The sequence below is a fragment of the Pollicipes pollicipes genome, unplaced genomic scaffold (assembly GCF_011947565.3).
Source record: "Pollicipes pollicipes isolate AB1234 unplaced genomic scaffold, Ppol_2.1 Scaffold_6052;HRSCAF=7182_pilon_pilon_pilon, whole genome shotgun sequence".
In the NCBI taxonomy this organism is placed as follows: domain Eukaryota; kingdom Metazoa; phylum Arthropoda; class Thecostraca; order Pollicipedomorpha; family Pollicipedidae; genus Pollicipes; species Pollicipes pollicipes.
In genome coordinates this window covers 14916423-14934787 of record NW_023596805.1, presented here as the reverse complement: position 1 = coordinate 14934787, position 18365 = coordinate 14916423, and the positions used below count along the sequence as shown (strand labels likewise).

Genomic DNA, 18365 nt, shown 5'->3' with positions numbered 1-18365 from the left:
GCCCGAGGGCAGAGCAGCGGCGGGCGTGTCCGTCCGAGCTCAGCCGAGCCCGAGGGCAGAGCAGCGGCGGACGTGTCCGTCCGAGCTCAGCCCAGTCCGAGACTCGCTCCGTCCCGTGACAGCTGGGACACGGACAACGGCTGAGGTGGCGGCGTGTGACATCGAGAGCTACTCTCTTAGCACCGCCTTCGGAAGACGGCACTGCTCGCTGTGTGGCGGAACAAGCGACTCGAATAAGCATCGGACCGGTTCGTCGAGAGCTCTACTAGCTTGGTTCACAACCCGCTCCGTGCCTGCACAGCCTGTTCATACACTAGCAACACAAAATGGCAAAGCTAGCTTCAACTGCCTCAAACATAGGCATTCAGACCCCGACATTTTCGGAACACTGCCACATGCTTCAAGTGTTCCGTGCATTCAGCCTTTTTGAAAACGGCCCCGTCACGTCAAGTGGTATACCTCCCTCGTTCCGCTCATCATTCGTGTGAGGAGCAGAGCAGGTCAATCCGCGCCACCTGCCGGGTGGAGACGAGGGACGCCTGTTCACATTATAGTCCTCAACGCCGACAGGAAGAGCACACATCGCCGCCCTGGAACCGATGACAAGCTTACCGCAATCGCGTCTAGATGGACCATGAAACTGAACTTGAAACGCAACTGATGAGCCCACGACAGAGCGTGGTTTGTGTATTTACCCAATGTATCTGCTGCATCCGAAATCTCCACGCTAGTTGTTCAGTTCATTCGTTTTACGCGAGACAATTCCCGACGCCTGTCGTCCCAACAGGTGACTGGACACACATGAAGGCATGTATACCAGCTCACACGCAGTTCGCCTGAAGATGCTGTCCCCTGGACACGCCGTCCTCTAGACATGCCGTCCCCTTAACACGCCGTCCTCCAAACACACCGTTCCTCAAACATACCGCTCCCTAAACACGCCTTCGCTCTGAACACACCTTTCCCCAAACCCACCGCTCCCCAAACACACCGCTCCCTTAAACACATCGTCCCTTAAATACACCACCCCTATAACACACCGTCCCTCCAAACACGCCTTGCCCTGAACACACCGCTCCCTCAAAGACAGCGTCCCCCAAATGCCATAGCACACCGTTCCCCTAAACACGTCTTCCTCTAAGCACACCGTCCCCCAAATACACCGCATCCATAAGCATAACGTCCCCCAAATACACCACTCCCTCAAACACACCGTCCCTCAAATACACGGTCCCCATAAATACGCCGTCCCCCTAAACTCGCCTTCCCCTAAACACATCGTCCCCCAAACACACCACTCCCGCGACCACACCGTCCTCCACATACACCGCCCGCGTAAACACACTGTCCCCCTGAACACGTTTCGCCCTTAACACGCCTCTTCCCTAAACACACTGTCCCCATACACAAGCCGTCCCCTAAGCAAGCTGTTCCTTGAAACGGCGCTTCTCCAAACACGCCGTCTCCCCCCGGGCCGATCTACGGCGCAATATCGGACTTTCTGCAGCCGGAAATCAATCCGAGGACAACAGCTGCGCCGTGGCCGGTGGCCATGAAGCGGTGCCTCTGCAGGGTCGCCGGGAAGCCCCAGGCCACGTGCCCGCCCGCCGGCTGGAGGCCATCGCCCCGGTGATTTGCCCTCGCGTGTTTAGCGGCGCCGACCAAGGCCTCTGCGACGACGCTTTCCACCCGAACACAGCGGCGGCCAGCCGGGGCCGTCACGTCACCGAGCCGTGCTGACCTTCCCCTCAGACGACCTCTGAGGTCACACAGATGGTCAGCGGCCTGGACAGCGGAATACACCAGCGTCTGACCCCAAACGTGTGCAGGGGACACTGGCGACAAAAGCTGCCCCTCCGTGGGACAGCGCCATCCGCGGACGACCGTGAAAACCACGCCTACAGCGGAACGAGCCTGCGACAAGCCGCGCCCGGGAACATCACAGTCCCACTGGCTGGACGACTGCGTCGGGCTGGGGTCTTCACCGGTAACCGCCCCACCGATCAGTGGGCAACAGGGCACCAGCCGGACACCTTTCACGCGGCCCCAGCAGACGGTCCGTCCGTCGAGGCCGGCCTGTGTTACGGCGGCCGTTTTTCCCAGCGGCGGGCGCCCGCCGAGCGTGTTGTAACACCGCCCGCCCAGCACGCTCGCGTCCGCCAGTGACGCACGGCGGCCGACGGCCGAAAAATTCACATTCCCGACGCCGGCGGTCTGTCCGCACCGAATTTGGCCGGGCGGGGCCCGGGCACCGCCTATGGGGCGGCGAAAACACACTGGCGTCGCCTGCGGCCTGGCGCTGCTGTTCGTTCGGCGCCAAACCCACCGGTCGAGCTGTTCCCGGTGTACGGCTGACAGGTCAGGTGCAACATCTGGTCAGCTCGTGTCGAGTCGAGTCGAGTCGAGTCGAGTCGAGTCGAGTCGAGTCGAGTCGAGTCAGGTCAGGTCAGGTCAGGTGCAACACCTGGTCAGCTCGTGTCGAGTCGAGTCGAGTCAGGTCAGGTCAGGTCAGGTCAGGTCAGGTGCAACATCTTGTCAGCTCGTGTCGATTCGAGTCGGGTCAGGTCAGGTCAGGTCAGGTCAGTCGGACCGGGCCAGGTCAAATCGGGTCAGGTCAGGTCAGGTCAGGTCAGGTCAGCTCCGCCGCGCCCCGGGTCCGATCCAGGGCCGTCACAGCGCACGGCCGGTACCGCCGCACCCGGCGGACCGCCTGCGCCGCGGCCGACAGCGTCCCCCGACTATCTGGAGAGGTGCCGGGCACCGGCCTGACACTGAGCCGCCGGCGGCGGCGGCCTTGACCGCGGCCATCGCCTCCACTCGACTCGACGTTTGGACGAATGTCGACGTGGCAGTGGGAAATGGAGTGCGCAGAAGAGCAAGTCATCCGCTCAAGTGTTTGCACAGCAGGGGAAAGCCGTCAGATATGCGGTGCGACGTAAATGCCAAGGCAGCCGTGCGTTCGCACCACGCAGAGCGCGTACGAAACTGGCGCCAGTTTTACTCGATATCAACAGGAAAGGCCTTGAGCGCGATCTTGAGCCTTGAGCTTTGAGCTTTGAGCTGAGCTGGTGTAACGACATTATGGCATGGGAGTTCGTACTACGACAGCAATCAGAGGTGGTGGTGACACGGCGTAATCAGGCAAACATTGCCTTTATTGACAAATTTATATTACGTTGAAATAGATTTACGAAAGACAGCCGATGCTCGTCTGATGCGTCGCCTAACCAGCCCCGCCCACTACATCGCAAGACAATATTGTCGGAATATGAATTCCAGTTCATACCACTGCCAGTTTTCATAGCGCGTTGCAATCGAGAAGCCTGGTGGCCACACAGCAGCCGTCCACGAGCCCAGGCCGGCACAGCCCTGCTCGGGCCACGCCTGCCCGACCGGCAGCTGTGCTGGGAGCTGTGCTGGAGGAGGCCGCCGCCGCACGACGCGTCGGCGAGGCGGTGCGCGTCTGCCGAGCGGCGCGCTGTGCCGCCGCGGTCCGCGTTACAGCGGGTGCGCGTCTGCCGAGCCGCGCGCTGTGCCGCCGCGGTCCGCGTCACAGCGGGTGCGCGTCTGCCGAGCGGCGCGCTGTCGCCGCCGCGGTCCGCGTCACAGCGGGTGCGCGTCTGCCGAGCGGCGCGCTGTGCCGCCGCGGTCCGCGTCACAGCGGGTGCGTGTCTGCCGAGCCGCGCGCTGTGCCGCCGCGGTCCGCGTCACAGCGGGTGCGCGTCTGCCGAGCGGCGCGCTGTCGCCGCCGCGGTCCGCGTCACAGCGGGTGCGCGTCTGCCGAGCGGCGCGCTGTGCCGCCGCGGTCCGCGTCACAGCGTGTGACGCGGCGACGCCGACCACCGAGCCGTGTGCGTGTGGCAAGACAGGCGGGACGCACCAACAGCGGCCGGAGTCGTATTGGAAACCAGCGACAAATGTCGGACATCTTAAATACGTCAGTCGCGGTTCTTTGACGTGTCCAGGCCTCCCGTCATGTCACTTTACCAATCACAGCATGTTGGGCCAAAATATAGATGTGAAGGACGGACGTCAAGAGGGCACGTCCGTTGGGCCGGGTCTTTCCACGGCGGCCATAGCAGCCGGAGCCGCTACAACGGCCGGGTAGCCGGAGCTGCCGGCCCGACCGGCTGCCAGCGAGCAGCCGTCAGGGACCGGTCAGCGCCCCACACGAAACCTACAGATGTCGAGCGTCTCCAGTCCACTCTGTGCCACCGCTGAACTGCCTCAGCGTCGGACAGCGTATAAAGCAACACCGCCGGGACAAAAGCCTGTATAATACAACAAACATCGACGCGTGCAAACCTCTGTCGGCCCGGCCCCGGCAGCCCTAACGGCGGCGGTCGCGCTGAGGTGCCGCACCGTCCGGAGTCAACAATGAGCGCACCCCACCCCGCCCCGCCAGCGTCCTCTGGCAGCCGTGCTGAGGTGCCGCACCGTCCGGGGTCAATACTGAGCATACCCCGTCCCGACCCGCCGGCGCCCTCTGGCAGCCGTGCTGAGGTGCCGCACCGTCCGGGGTCAACACTGAGCATACCCCGTCCCGACCCGCCGGCGCCCTTCGGCAGCCGCGCTGAGGTGCCGCACCGTCCGGGGTTATTAACACTAAGCATACCCTGTCCCACCCCGCCGGCGCCCTTCGGCAGCCGCGCTGAGGTGCCGCACCATCCGGGGTCAACACTGAGCGCACCCCACCCCGCCCCGCCAGCGTCCTCCGGCAGCCGCGCTGAGGTGCTGCACCGTCCGGGGTCAACACTGAGTGCACCCCGTCCCCCAACGCCCTGCCGGCGTCTTTCAAAGAGGTCTTGAAGAAGACAGAAGTCCAAGTTCCACGGTGTGAACAGTGACCTGTGTGTCATCCCGCCATGACTCACGCACTGAGCTAACTGTGTCGCCGGAGAGGCCGGGCGCAGAGTTCTGGCTTCGACACAACGGACGAGACGAGAGTCCCCTGATACCGCGGCGGCGGCTGGCGGCGTCTGGACAGTGCAGACGGACGCCCCCGCACGCCTCCGCCGATGTCTTTGTCCCGAATAAGGCCCAGAGGGCCGCGTCCACTGAAGCGCCGCACCTGTCTTACTCAACATTTAACAACGCAAAAAGTCTGCAGCGGCGCGGTATGCCATAACGTCCAGCAGGCTAACAAAAACAGTGGCCGGGGGACGTGACCTCAGCAAGGCCATGGCTGTCCGCGGCGGAGCTCGGACCACCGCGCAGGCAAAACAGCCGCCAACAGCCGAGGTCCGTGCGTCCGTGGACCGAACGGCAAGGCGGTCTCACACTTGACCCGCGCTGTGAGATCCCCTCCAGGTGCCCTCTATTAAACTGTTCTCTGTGATCTTTCTTGTAGCTTCTACAATACGAAAAATGGACCCCCTCCCCCTAAGAAAAATAGAGTATGGCGTCTGTTTTGCAAGATATGGGAACGCACAGTTTGCGGAGCCTCTTCCTCTTAATGAGTGCACAAATGCGACCAATGTCGCAAATCCGGTGGTATGGGGATGCAAACGGCCCTGACCCGTGGGAAGCCCTGCTCAGTAATCGGGAGAGAGAAAATCAGGGTCTGAGGATGGCCCGATCCAGCACCTATTTTGCGGGAACGTGCGAAGAACGTTAACTTCGCGATCCAAGCGTGAGGACAGATATTCTGGTCAGCCTGTGGAGCATGTCTCCCGTCTCCAGTGGCTATGCCCGAGGTCGGGCCCCACTCCTTCGGCACGGGCGTCTTGCAGCGTTGCGCGGTGACATCCAGCTCCCGCGATCACCGATGCGGGCGCGAGTATGTTGCTCCGGACCATTATTCACACACTCCCCTCGGAGTTCACCAACAACTCTTCTGGCAGTTTCCCAAAGCTCTCCTCGTATTTCCCCACCACCAACAGGGCAATGCCTCACGCCATTCCATTCCATTTCTGAGCACAGTTGGCCCCACGAGCTGCCAGACCCCAGACCCCGTAATCACCAACGGCTGCCCTCTATTTCTGACCCGTCTTCCGACGCCCTGTCCCTGCCCTGCACCCCGTGGCGGCTACTGACCTGCCCCTGTCCCCGGAGCCGGGCCGCTGATGCTGCCCGATCGCGTTGAATATCTGCAACAGAGACACGAGGTCAGGTCATGGGACGCGAGGTCAAGTTAACGTAACATTAATTGAATACAAATACAATGGAACGCATCACCTCCAAATGTGGTGACATGACCCAAATACAAATGTTCGCCATCCAAACAGTTTACTGTCTGCGGATATTCGAAGTTCATACCACATCATTAGACCCAGACAACGGCCAGAGTTTATCGGAGTTATCAACACATCTGGGCGAGCCGGCCTCGCTGTACATGGATGACAGATGACCACCCGGCGCCAAACACAACCAGAGCCAGGGTACCCGATGGCGTCGGCATGCGGATGAGGCCAAGCTGCAGGGCACGTGACGGCCAACCACTGGGGGAGCGGGGGCACGGGAAGGGTCCGTCAGCAGCCGAGCACGTGCCGCCAGGAATCCGTCCCACCACGGCTCTCGGTCGGGCGCCGGCCGGCGGCCTGGTAACCACAAACGTCATCGGACACGGCCGGGGGCCGGAGGCGGCCACGGCCGGCAACAGCGGCCACGGCACGGCCATGTCCGGCTCACAATGACGGCCAGGAGCACGAACAGGGTGGGGAGGGGCTTACAGCCAGGGACCACGCCGACGCCGAGGCAGCCAGTGGGGTCATAACGATGGCGGTCAAAAGGGTGTGTGCCTCTCACGCTCTCACCTAATCAGGCTGCCTGTGTGTCAACGTGCGTGTCAAAAGGGTGTGTGCCTCTCACGCTCTCACCTAATCAGGCTGCCTGTGTGTCAACGTGCGCGTGTTTCTTGGCTACATATTCGCATGCATTCTGCGCTATGTGTTCACCGTTCACGTACCAGCCGGATGTCACCGAACACTGGCCCTCTTCAAGTGGAAAAGCCTACTAACGCTCAACAAATGCATAAACGCGCTAGAGCCCGGTCGAGGGATGGCACGGCCCGGCCCGAACAGCGAGGCGCGGGGGAGAGGCTCTTCGGCTGACATGGCCGGCGCGAGAAGGGGATGTGAACCATACACCGGTACCGGCGCCAGCGAGAGGCTTCAGCAGCCGTGGCCGGAGAGGACCACACCCAACGGCGGGCGGACGAACGGGCGGACCACACCCCACGGCGGGCGGACGAACGGGCGGACCACACCCCACAGCGGGCGGACGAACGGGCGGACCACACCCCACGGCGGGTAGACGAACGGGCAGACCACACCCAACGGCGCCCCCATGCGCATTTCATCTCCTCGCGGCCTCATCGCCGCACCACGCCGCCTGTCGCACAAACCGTTTGGCCGCTGGGCGGACCCCAATCTGATGGTGAGCCCAGGTAGGTTGTAAATGGTTTAGAATCTACCTACAATCCGTCGCAAAAACCACCGGCAGCAGCCACACTCTTCCAATGAGGCCCTGGTTCCGTCGGCCGCCAGCACCAAACGCAGAGCGGCACATTGGCAGCGCCGACGGAGGGGCGTGTCCACGCACACCCAGGGCCCCACGCACACCCAAGGCCTTGGCACGCGCTCCGCTCCCACATGCATGCGTGTAATGTGGGAGTGGCGCCTGGTGCGGCTCCCACAGGACACGCGTGTCAATTGCTGGGAATTGCGGCCGCCACATCACGCACCTAGTGGTATGATAAATGTCAGCACAAGTCCACGGCAGACGGCGCACGAGGCGTCGCAATGCGGGCACATATCTCGATGGCGTCACGGCGCGCCCGCAGACGTTGCCGTTTCTAGCGAGCTATTGCGACCGTCGTCGGTACGATAGCGACGTCCCAGCGGCTTTGCACAGCTTGGGAAAGCCGCTGAGTATCTCGCCACAGCCGGGTGCCCAGCGGCCTAAGCATGAGCACCCTGCACGGCGGCGTGTATCACTTCAAAAACCCGTACTCGCGCCGGCTCGCATTAGTCGAGATGGAGGAGAAATGACTGAACGTCCTGATAGAGATGCATTTTCTCGCAGTCACGCTGGTGAGCGTGTAGTGGCGCTAGCCGCGATCATCCTCGCGCACGCGGATCACAGCACCAGTCAAACAAACAATGCAGTCCTCCGTCCTGACGCGGCGGACAGCCAGCTGAATGGCATCCCACCTTTCCTGGCTTACCGTGACCAGCGTCCAAATATTTAACCGGAGCGACCCACCAGAGTCACCGACCATTCGCGCAGGCATGCCGGCCGGTTAACGTGACAGCAAGCGCGGACCAGTATATATATACACAGCCGCTGTGTATACACAGCGCTCTGCCGTCAGCCACTCCGCTCCGTTGCTCGCACTCCTCGCTCGAGACGTTCCGATCGGGGCCCGGTATTATGGGGCCGCCGGCTCCCCAGAAACCATCGGAAAAGTTATCCGGGACCGGTAACGGCCCTGCCCATAACAAGCGCAGCAGATAACGGCGTAAAAAGGGTGACGGCATTGACGTCACAGTGAGGAGGAAGCAGGATTCGAGCGGCAACAAGCTTCTGATTTTTTCACACGTGTGTGATTGCGCTGATGTCTGTGTGACTGACTGCCGGAGACATTCAGAGCTTTACTGATGCCTGTGTGATGCCTGCTTCGTCTTGTTTGGGTATCAATACAGGAGAGGTGCACTTCCTCGGATGCCGCGCGCGCTGCATGACACGCTGCGTCGTCCCGATGGGCTTGCTCATTCCCCAGCATTCGGCTAAAGCCAATCAATCACACCACACCCGTCGCCTTAACTGCGCACGTTCAGATAGCGGTGAGCTCAGCCGGCCAAGCCCAACAGCTCTATTCAATACACCACGTTAGCGGGGGCCCGGCTGACAGAGCAGCGCACCTGTTACGGGCCGAGATAGCCATATTGCCGGCACCAGGTGGGACGGTCGAGGACCGCCACCAAATCCAGGCCAATCGACCTTAGACTGAGTCAGTGCACCCGGTAGCCGGCCGCTGCAGGGTCTGCCGCTGACGTCGCGTGATGCCCGAGCCGTCATGTCACCCAATCAATGGCTACTGCTCAGCCATTCAAAACGGACGCAAAAATGCAAACACCCAAACCAGTTGTAACAAACAATCACACTTTCCGGATCGCATGAGGGCAGTTTTTCCACGCCACGGCTACAAAAGTACAGCAGCCCACAAGGACTCAGTCAATGCCAACACCATTGTATTCCAGAATGTCCTCTGCAAAAGGAACTATGACGGAATTCGACGGCAAAAGCGGCCCGGACTAACACCATGAGTCCGGGTGAGACCAGACTGATTGGTAGACAACTCAAAACATACATTGCCAAAGCTGCCAAACACGCAGCTGTCATGAATCGTCCAGAAACATTCAGGGATGCTAATTGTTAAAACAAGTTTTACGAGAATGCCGCCGCTTATACACGCACTAGTTTCTACGCGTCAGCCCGTAGGAGAGCGCTGCACGTCAAGGCAACGAAAGGCAATACTGGGGGACAAAAAAAGCCTTGAATGCCCAGGGCGACTGAATATCCGCCCATTCCATCTGAGCATCCAAATAAGGCCGTCTTATAGATCTGGCCGTGTTCAAGCCCGATATCAATGCAGGCAATGAAGCCAGACAGGAAATGCAAAATCCGCTTTCCTTACAAGACATGTTTGGGCTTTGTGAAAGCGAGGCCACGGTCTCGGTTCTACGTCATCGCTGATTGCAACACATGCAATGGAGAACAACATACGAGTACGAGAGAATATGCAAAAGTGCAAAAGCGAGAGCGAGAGAAAGAGAAAGAGAGAGAAACAGTAAGACACAGAGACAGAGACAGAGACAGAGACAGAGACAGAGACAGAGACAGAGACAGAGACAGAGACCAGACAGAGTACAGAGACAGAGACAGAGACAGAGACAGAGACAGAGACAGAGACAGAGACAGAGACAGAGACAGAGACAGAGACAGAGACGAGAAGCGACAGAGACAGAACAGAGACAGAGACAGAGACAGAGACATAGACAGAGACAGAGAACAGAACAGAGAACCGAGACAGAGACAGAGACAGAGACAGAGACAGAGAACAGTACAGAGACAGAGACATAGACAGAGACAGAGTACAGAGACCGAGACAGAGACATAGACAGAGCAGATGACAGAGACAGAGACAGGACCAGAGACAGAGACAAAAGGAGACAGAGAGAGAAAGGAGAGAGAGAGGAGAGAGAGAGAGAGAGAGAGAGAGAGAGAGAGAGAGAGAGAGAGGAGAGAGAGAAGAGAAGAGAGAGAGATAGAATAGAGAGAGGAGAGAGAGATAAGAGAGAGAGAGATAGAGAGAGAATAGAGAGAGAGAAGGAGGAGATAGAGATAGAGAAATAGAGAGTAGAGATAGAGATAGAGACATAGACAGAGACAAGAGCTAGATAGATAAATAGATGTATAGATAGATAGATAGATAGATAGATAAATAAATATAGACCAGACAGACAGATAGACAGACACACACATAGACAGACAGACAGACAGACAGACAGACAGACAGACAGACAGACAGACAGACAGACAGACAGACAGACAGACAGACACAGATACAGACAGAGACGAGACGAGACCGAGACCGAGACCGAGACCGAGACCGAGACCGAGGCAGACACAGACACAGACACAGACGCAGATGCAGACGCAGACGCAGACACAGACGCAGACGCAGACACAGACCCAGACGCAGACACAGACACAGACACAGACACAGATACAGAGACAGAGACAGAAACAGAGGCAGAAACAAAGACAGACACAGAGACAGAAACAGGGACAGAAACAGAGACAGCGATCACGAGTGACTGACCGGAGTTAGACCGCTCGCAAATGGCCGTGTGCCATATCGTGGGTTCGAAGCTGAGTACCGGCCTGATGTTTCACCGTTCCACTGCTACATTCGACCCGGGACCGCTGCCTCAATGACCACAAACGTTGTGAGTACCGCAAGCCAAAACAAGGGCGAACTGATAACACGTTGCCGTAGTGCTAATAAATTCATCTCACCTATCCGGACAGCAAGGACAAACGGCCACGACAGACAGGACTCGACACACGCTTATCAACTAGGAGTGGGTTTGTCCAGCAACTGGCCGGGCCGCATTGATTTGCAGGTGTTTCATCGTGTGTCATCCGAGCCGCATTGGGCCAGGTGTGCGCACTGAAGTGCTGCCGCCGATAACCAGAGGAAGATCCGCAAGTGCTGATAACTTGGCACACGTGCCGCGGACATGATGAAATAACTCTGGATCCTAAGACTGACATGGTGCCGGCCTGGGTCCGCGCTGTCACACGATAACATGAGAAGTGAAATGCCAGGGGCAGATAACCTGGCTCGCCGTTTTTCGGAGATGCCTCATGGGGAACTAGGTCCGGACTTATGCATCTTATTAAGGCATGTGTCTAGCTGCCCAGCCTCGTCCAGCACAATACCTTGCCCACGCCGAGCGACGTCCGAGCCTCAATTCGACGCCCGGTTATGATGACGCGGCAAAGGCTGCGGTTGACAGTCGCCATCAAGTGTGTACCAGGCATACCAACACATCATACCTGTGTCGCATGGAACTCATAAACACACTAGCCAGGCATGCCAATACATCATACCTGTGTCGAATGGCCCTCATAAACACACTGCCACCGCACAATGTAGTGGCGTGAGCAAAGAACTGTCGCTAAATTCACCACATCAAGCACCATTTTCAGACTCAGACGCATAACGTACTGTCCGTGTAGTTCAGAAGTAGCGGCCATTGTGTCTCGCGGCGTGTCAGCTGTAGTGGTTATTCACGCACTTGGACCCAGCTGACGCCGCCGGTCGGACAGCACGCCCATCGCGCGGCAGACGCGTGGGTCTGCGCCCCACGGACTGCACCTCAGGCGAGGGCCATGTCGACGCCCGACTGGCATCTGGTGCCGGGGGGTCCCAACAGGGCAGGCTCGCCGCGTCACGGCCGGGCCCAGAGAGGTCCCAACAGAGCAGGCTGGCCGCGTCATGGCCAGCCCCGAGAGGTCCCAACAGAGCAGGGTTGCCGCGTCACAGCGTGATCCCGAGGGGTCCAAACAGGGCAGGGTAGCCGCGTCACGGCATGGCACCGAGGGCTGGTGTCACTCGGCAAAAACTAAACTTGGACGGACCCGCTCTACCGCGGTGGTGGCGTCGGCGCCATCAACACCAGCCGCGATCGAGAAGGACCAAATACCACAGCAGTTCCCGCAGAACGTCCGGTCACATTCCTAAGAAGTGAGCGAATCAGTGCTAAAAGGAAAAGCGCAAGAAGAAACGCACTGTGTTTACCAGTAAATCCTAGGAATACATCAGGAATACACCAGCACAGATTCGGAACATTACGAAGATATTTAGTCCATAAACACGATGTCAGATGGCAAATCCCCTCCAGTTCACAAAGAGCAGGGCGTGGGCACTACCGCGGGTCAAATGGCAGGTGGCGCCTCCAGCGGCCGTCCCGCGCCAGCTGTCAGCGTGTGGTGGCATTCCTCAGGCCGACAGATGTCGCTGACTGTCAGGCGGCGGAGGCTCCCAACAGAGCAGGGTGGCCGCGTCACGGTCTGGCCCCGAGGGATGCCAGCAGAACAGGGTGGCATGGCCATGAACAGAACATGGCCTTGGCCTCGTGAGGCAATGCTGCCAAAAACCGACATACCCAGGTATGTCACTGGCTGTGTCACCAGGAGTGTCCGCAGTCACCAATGGGTGGTCCTGCCGCACGTCTCCTGAGAACTGCCACCGCATCGCACGGCACCACCGCTCCAGCGAACGCGTCCCGCAGCCCCGTGCCCGGCGGCTGTGCCCGCTGCGGTCTCCTGCCCGGCAGTGGTCCCCGCTGCGGCCCCGTGACGGGCGGCTGTCCCTGCTGCGGCCCCGTGACGGGCGGCTGTCCCCGCTGCGGCCCCGTGACGGGCGGCTGTCCCTGCTGCGGCCCCGTGACGGGCGGCTGTCCCCGCTGCGGCCCCGTGACGGGCGGCTGTCCCCGCTGCGGCCCCGTGACGGGCGGCTGTCCCTGCTGCAGCCCCGTGACGGGCGGCTGTCCCTGCTGCGGCCCCGTGACGGGCGGCTGTCCGCCGGCTGCGGCCCCGTGCGACGGCTGCCCCGCTGGACCTGTTTCCAGCGGCTGCGCCGCGGACCCGTGCCAGCGGCTGGGCGGCTGTGACCTGGTCAGCGACTGTACGGGCGCGTCCCCGCTGCGGCCCCGTACCGGCGGTGTCCCTGCTACGGCCGTTGGACGACCGGTGCCGCGCGGCCCCGTGACGTCGCTGGCTGTGACCCGAACCCGGCGGCTGTACGCCGCTGCGACCTGTGCCCGGCGGCTGTACGCCGCTGTGACCTGTGCCCGGCGGCTGTACGCCGCTGCGGCCGTACCCGGTGGCTGTCCTCGCTACGGCACCGGCGCGGGGGTAGCATGAGCGGCGGCCGACGCTGGATCTCAGCAGTTCTGCCACCGCCGCCGCCGGCTGGCGCGGCCGGCGTCCGCTGTCGGCAGCAGATGGCGCTGGCGCCGGCTCGGGCCAGCCCCACCGGCCGCCCCGCAGCGGATGACGCAGGATCCGCCGTCCCCTCTGTCGCTCTCGTCAGACCAAGCGCGGCACTGGCGGCGGCAGATCGACGGCAGGTCACGCCGGACCTCCGGAGCGCAGGTGCAGGTGCAGGGAAAGCTATCACAGGTCGGCGATCGGACCGAGACATGCCGCCAGCGAGCAGCACCAGGCGGCGGCGGACGTTGGCTAGCCGGTCGCGGACCTCCGGGGAGGCAGTGGTGGAGACAGAGGCGACCTGTGCCCGGCGTGCGGCGGACATCCCGCGATCGTGTCGACGCATTCCGGGGGCAGCGGTCGGCACCGAGCTGCTGGAGACGCCTGGAGGCGATGCTGAGACACGCCCCGAGCAGCCAGGCTATGGGGGGGAGGGGAGGGGGGCTCTGGCGGGGTGCAATCAGGTCAGACGACCGCTGCTTCCGACCGAGACACATTGTACTGAGACTGTATCGTCTGGAGGCAAACGCTCGCGAAGATACCGCCAGCAAATTGGCCACGAAATCCTCATGTTATCAGTAGTACAGATGGTCTCATGGGCACATGACAAATAGCCGCGTTACGCTAGTTTATGGATCTTGGCCCAAAAATGTAGCCGAATGCGCATCGCTGAGCCTCTCTGTGTGGCATATGAAACCCAGCCGGGCCCCTCGTCAGCACGTTAATATCATTCCAAGCCGCAATGCAGGGCGCCACAACGCATGGAAGCCCAGCTTGCGGTCGGTAATGCAAAACCATGAAGCGGAGTTACATCGCCAGGATTGCGGCTTAATAAATTCTGTTGCTAAACAATGCGCTGCCGACCCAAAAGGGCACATTACAACAGCCAAACACCGATCAAAACGTTCATTACTGAACCCGCGGGCACATCACGGCAGCCAGGCACTGGTCAAACCGTCCGCCACTGAACCCGCGGGCACATCACGGCAGCCAAACGCCGGCCAACCCGTCCGCTACTGAACCCGCGGGCACATCACGGCAGCCAGACACTTGTCAAACCGTCCGCTACTGAACCCGCGGGCACATCACGGCAGCCAGACACTGGTCAAACCGTCCGCCACTGAACCCGCGGGCACATCACGGCAGCCAGACACTGGTCAAACCGTCCGCCACTGAACCCGCGGGCGCATCACGGCAGCCACGCCGCGCCAGCCGGACGCATCAACAAGGCCAACAAATTAGCCCCTGGATCAGACCTCTGGACATGCTCATGATGCCGAAATACGGCACGAAGGCCAGGTTCTGTCATGTGCGGATATGTGACGCCGACACACCTTCTTTACACGGCTGAGACGCCCTCAGTCATGATGTGAGCTGGAATGGAAAGGTCTAACCCGATTACGGTACCTGCATGCCATTTTTCTCCTAAAACGTCCTCCATCAGACTCAGTCAAGCTTACACTGTCCAGCTCAGCTAACTCGAAGGCCTCGTTAAGCTGTGTGAGTGGTAGGTCGAGCTTTGCACAATCCGATCCGTGTGTTTTACACCGCTCCGCCCTTGTCAGTGTCGTTACCTGTCAGAGTAAGGGCAGGGCCGTGTACAAACCCAGCCCTAGCTCCCCATAGTCAGCGTAAGGGCAGGGCCGTGTACAAACCCAGCCCTAGCTCCTCACAGTCAGCGTAAGGGCAGGGCCGTGTACAAACCCAGCCCTAGCTCCTCATAGTCAGCGTAAGGGCAAGGCCGTGTACAAACCCAGCCCTAGCTCCTCATAGTCAGCGTAAGGGCAAGGCCGTGTACAAACCCAGCCCTAGCTCCTCATAGTCAGGGTAAGGGCGGGACCGTGTACAAACCCAGTCCTAGCTCCTCACAGTCAGCGTAAGGGCAGGGCCGTGTACAAACCCAGTCCTAGCTCCTCATAGTCAGCGTAAGGGCAAGACCGTGTACAAACCCAGTCCTAGCCCCTCATAGTCAGCGTAAGGGCAAGGCCGTGTACGAACCCAGCCCTAGCTCCTCATAGTCAGCGTAAGGGCAAGGCCGTGTACAAACCCAGCCCTAGCTCCTCATAGTCAGCGTAAGGGCAGGGCCGTGTACAAACCCAGCCCTAGCTCCTCATAGTCGGCGTAAGGGCGGGGCCGTGTCCCAGTCCTAGCTCCCCAAACCCAGTCCTAGCTCCTCACAGTCAGCGTAAGGGCGAGGCCGCGTACCAGCCCAGTCCTAGCTGCTCAAAGACGCTGGCTCAGTTCACATTCGGTTGCATGGAATGCACACGAGTGACTATCCACTCAATTGACGAGTAGAGCCTGTCTCCGCGTGGAACTCTTCGTATCTCTGCAGAAAGGTTCAGGCAGTTCCACGTCCGTTGGTGGTTGAACATGACCAGATTCCGACCCAGTGACATGAACATGATCCGACATTCCGACCCCCCTCCCAGCAGCTGCACACCATGGGACCCGCACCTGCATGTTCTACGATACAGCCAGGAACTCGGTTCTGCTTGTGACGGCCGAATACGCACAGCCATGCTACGATAAGGCCGACCAGCAGCCGTACATACCCGGTCGTAGTTGTGTATAAGCTGGGCCAGCAGCTGATTGGTGGCCGCCTGCTGCTGCAGGCCGGGCGCCGCGCCCTCATTGGTCGACGCGACGCGGAACACGTTCGGCCCGAACACGACACCCAGCGTCTCCGACGACATGTGCGCCGCGCTGCGGGGTGGGAAGGGGGGAGGGGCACAGGTCAGCACACCGCTCACGGAGGGTGACACGCGCCGGCAGGGACGACTACCGCTACACAAACGCATGGCCGCACCACGACAGGAGGAGTTCACGTTGAAACCCACCTGACGAACACGGCAGTCCGAGCAGATACGCCTTCACGGGGCGACAGACATTTAGACTCATGAAACGGCCTGTCGTTGGCTTGCCACTGCCCCAATGACCATACCGCGGAAAGATCTCGGCTAACCCGGGCACAGGGCAGATCCAGCCCAACCAGACAACGCCTCCCGCCTGACCAGACCCCAGAGGGACCCGACCAGAGCGGCCGGAGCGCACCGGAGCGCCCGACACCGCCGCCCTACCTGTGGAAGCTGGTGACGCGTCTCAGGAACGAGCAGAGGAAGCGTAGCAGGGCGTAGTGCGGCGGCGGCAGCGCGTGCACCAGCGCCGAGAGCCGCTGGCAGCGGCGCGCCAGGCTGCAGTCGTCTACGGCCAGCAAGAGACGGCCGGTCAGACATGGCCAGCGACGGAGACGGCCAGTCATACACGATCAGCGACAGACAGCCGGTCAGACACGGCCAGCGACGGAGACGGCCGGTCAGACACGGCCAGCGACGAAGACGGCCAGTCATACACGATCAGCGACAGACAGCCGGTCAGACACGGCCAGCGACGGAGACGGCCGGTCAGACACGGCCAGCGACGGGGACGGCCGGTCATACACGATCAGCGACAGACAGCCGGTCAGACACGGCCATCGACGGAGACGGCTGGTCAGACATAGCCAGCGACGGAGACGGCCGGTCAGACACGGCGGCCAGCGAAGGAGACGGCCGGTCAGACACGGCCAGCGACGGAGACGGCCGCGCGTCCGCGGAGACGCGGCCCGTAATGCCACTGTCTCTCGTGATTGTCATGCTAAAATAGCCACCATACGCGACCGTCATGCCAGGACAGCGATATATGACACATACATCTCTTCGTATAAATGTATGACATTTACAATGGGACACATCTGTGTCAGAGCCCCAGCCTCACAGGTGCGACGGTCACATTAGACCGCATGGTGTGACACTGGCCATATCATCGCAACGGCATAGCTGCGCAATAAGACGCCTTTGTCCGACGCTGGGCAAATATCTGCAAACAAACGTCCGATTAGCGCCTTCAGCACGAGCTGGCACGACAGGCCGGTGTCAACACAGGGCCACAGCTCCCAGACGGCTGCAGCCCGGCCGGCCGTTCCCCGCCCACCAGAGGCTCCTGTTTCGGAGACTGCCTCGGGCCGGCACACGCCCCGGCCCGTGCACCTGAATAAACGGTCTGGGGCGGCGCACCGGCGCGCGGCCGCCGCTCGGTTTCTCACGGCCGGACCCCACGCCCTCGCCCAGCCAGACACGCGGTGGAGGCGGCGGGGAGAGGGGGGGGGGGGGGGGGGCAGCCGCGCAGGACGCTGTGATCGGCGTGAGCGGTCTGTGACCCTGGAGCCGTCGCCGGCCAGCCGGCACTGGTACACGGTCTGTGGTTCCCGGAGCCGTCGCCGGCCAGCCGCCACTGGTACACAGCCTGTGGTCCCCGGAGCCGTCGCCGGCAAGCCGCCACTGGTACACGGCCTGTGACCCCGGAGCCGTCGCCGGCAAGCCGGCACTGGTACACGGCCTGTGACCCCGGAGCCGTCGCCGGCCAGCCGGCACTGGTATACGGCCTGTGACCCCGGAGCCGTCGCCGGCCAGCCGGCACTGGTACACGGTCTGTGGTCCCCGGGGCCGTCACCACCTGGTGGTGCACTCTGCGGGGCTGGCGAGACCAACGGCGCTGTCCGCTTTCATGGCCGGCAGCTGGCGGCGACGCTCCGAGCGCACGCCATCGGAGCCAACGCACACTGCATGTTGATGTATAATGCCGTGATACCAGAAATACTCAGCAAGCTTAACCCCACACACTGGAGCCTCCTCCATCCATCACCTCACGCCATGCGCCGGGCAAAGCGTGCCGCCCCCTGCCGCTTCCGATCAAATATGGACAATAGGGATATCAGCGAGTGGCAGCGGTCGGCCGGCAGTTGCGCCGCGCGCGCTCATCGCCGCCGCACGGGTCACGGTGGATCAGTCCGCCCGGACCGACCCGGGCGGTCGGACGGC

The 18365-nt window shown here is 61.1% G+C and overlaps 1 protein-coding gene across 1 annotated transcript in view; it reads right to left on the bottom strand.

The window, feature by feature from the left end:
* Positions 1 to 18365, bottom strand: part of LOC119104234 (protein FAM13A) — an 89063-nt gene that overhangs the window by 58036 nt on the left and 12662 nt on the right. Inside the window, exons 4-6 of the mRNA XM_037227899.1 lie at positions 16587 to 16710; positions 16062 to 16212; positions 6037 to 6089 (exon numbers count right to left, since the gene is read on the bottom strand). Of these exons, the coding sequence (XP_037083794.1) occupies positions 6037 to 6089; positions 16062 to 16212; positions 16587 to 16710 (328 nt within the window). The remainder of the gene's footprint in view (positions 1 to 6036; positions 6090 to 16061; positions 16213 to 16586; positions 16711 to 18365) is intronic.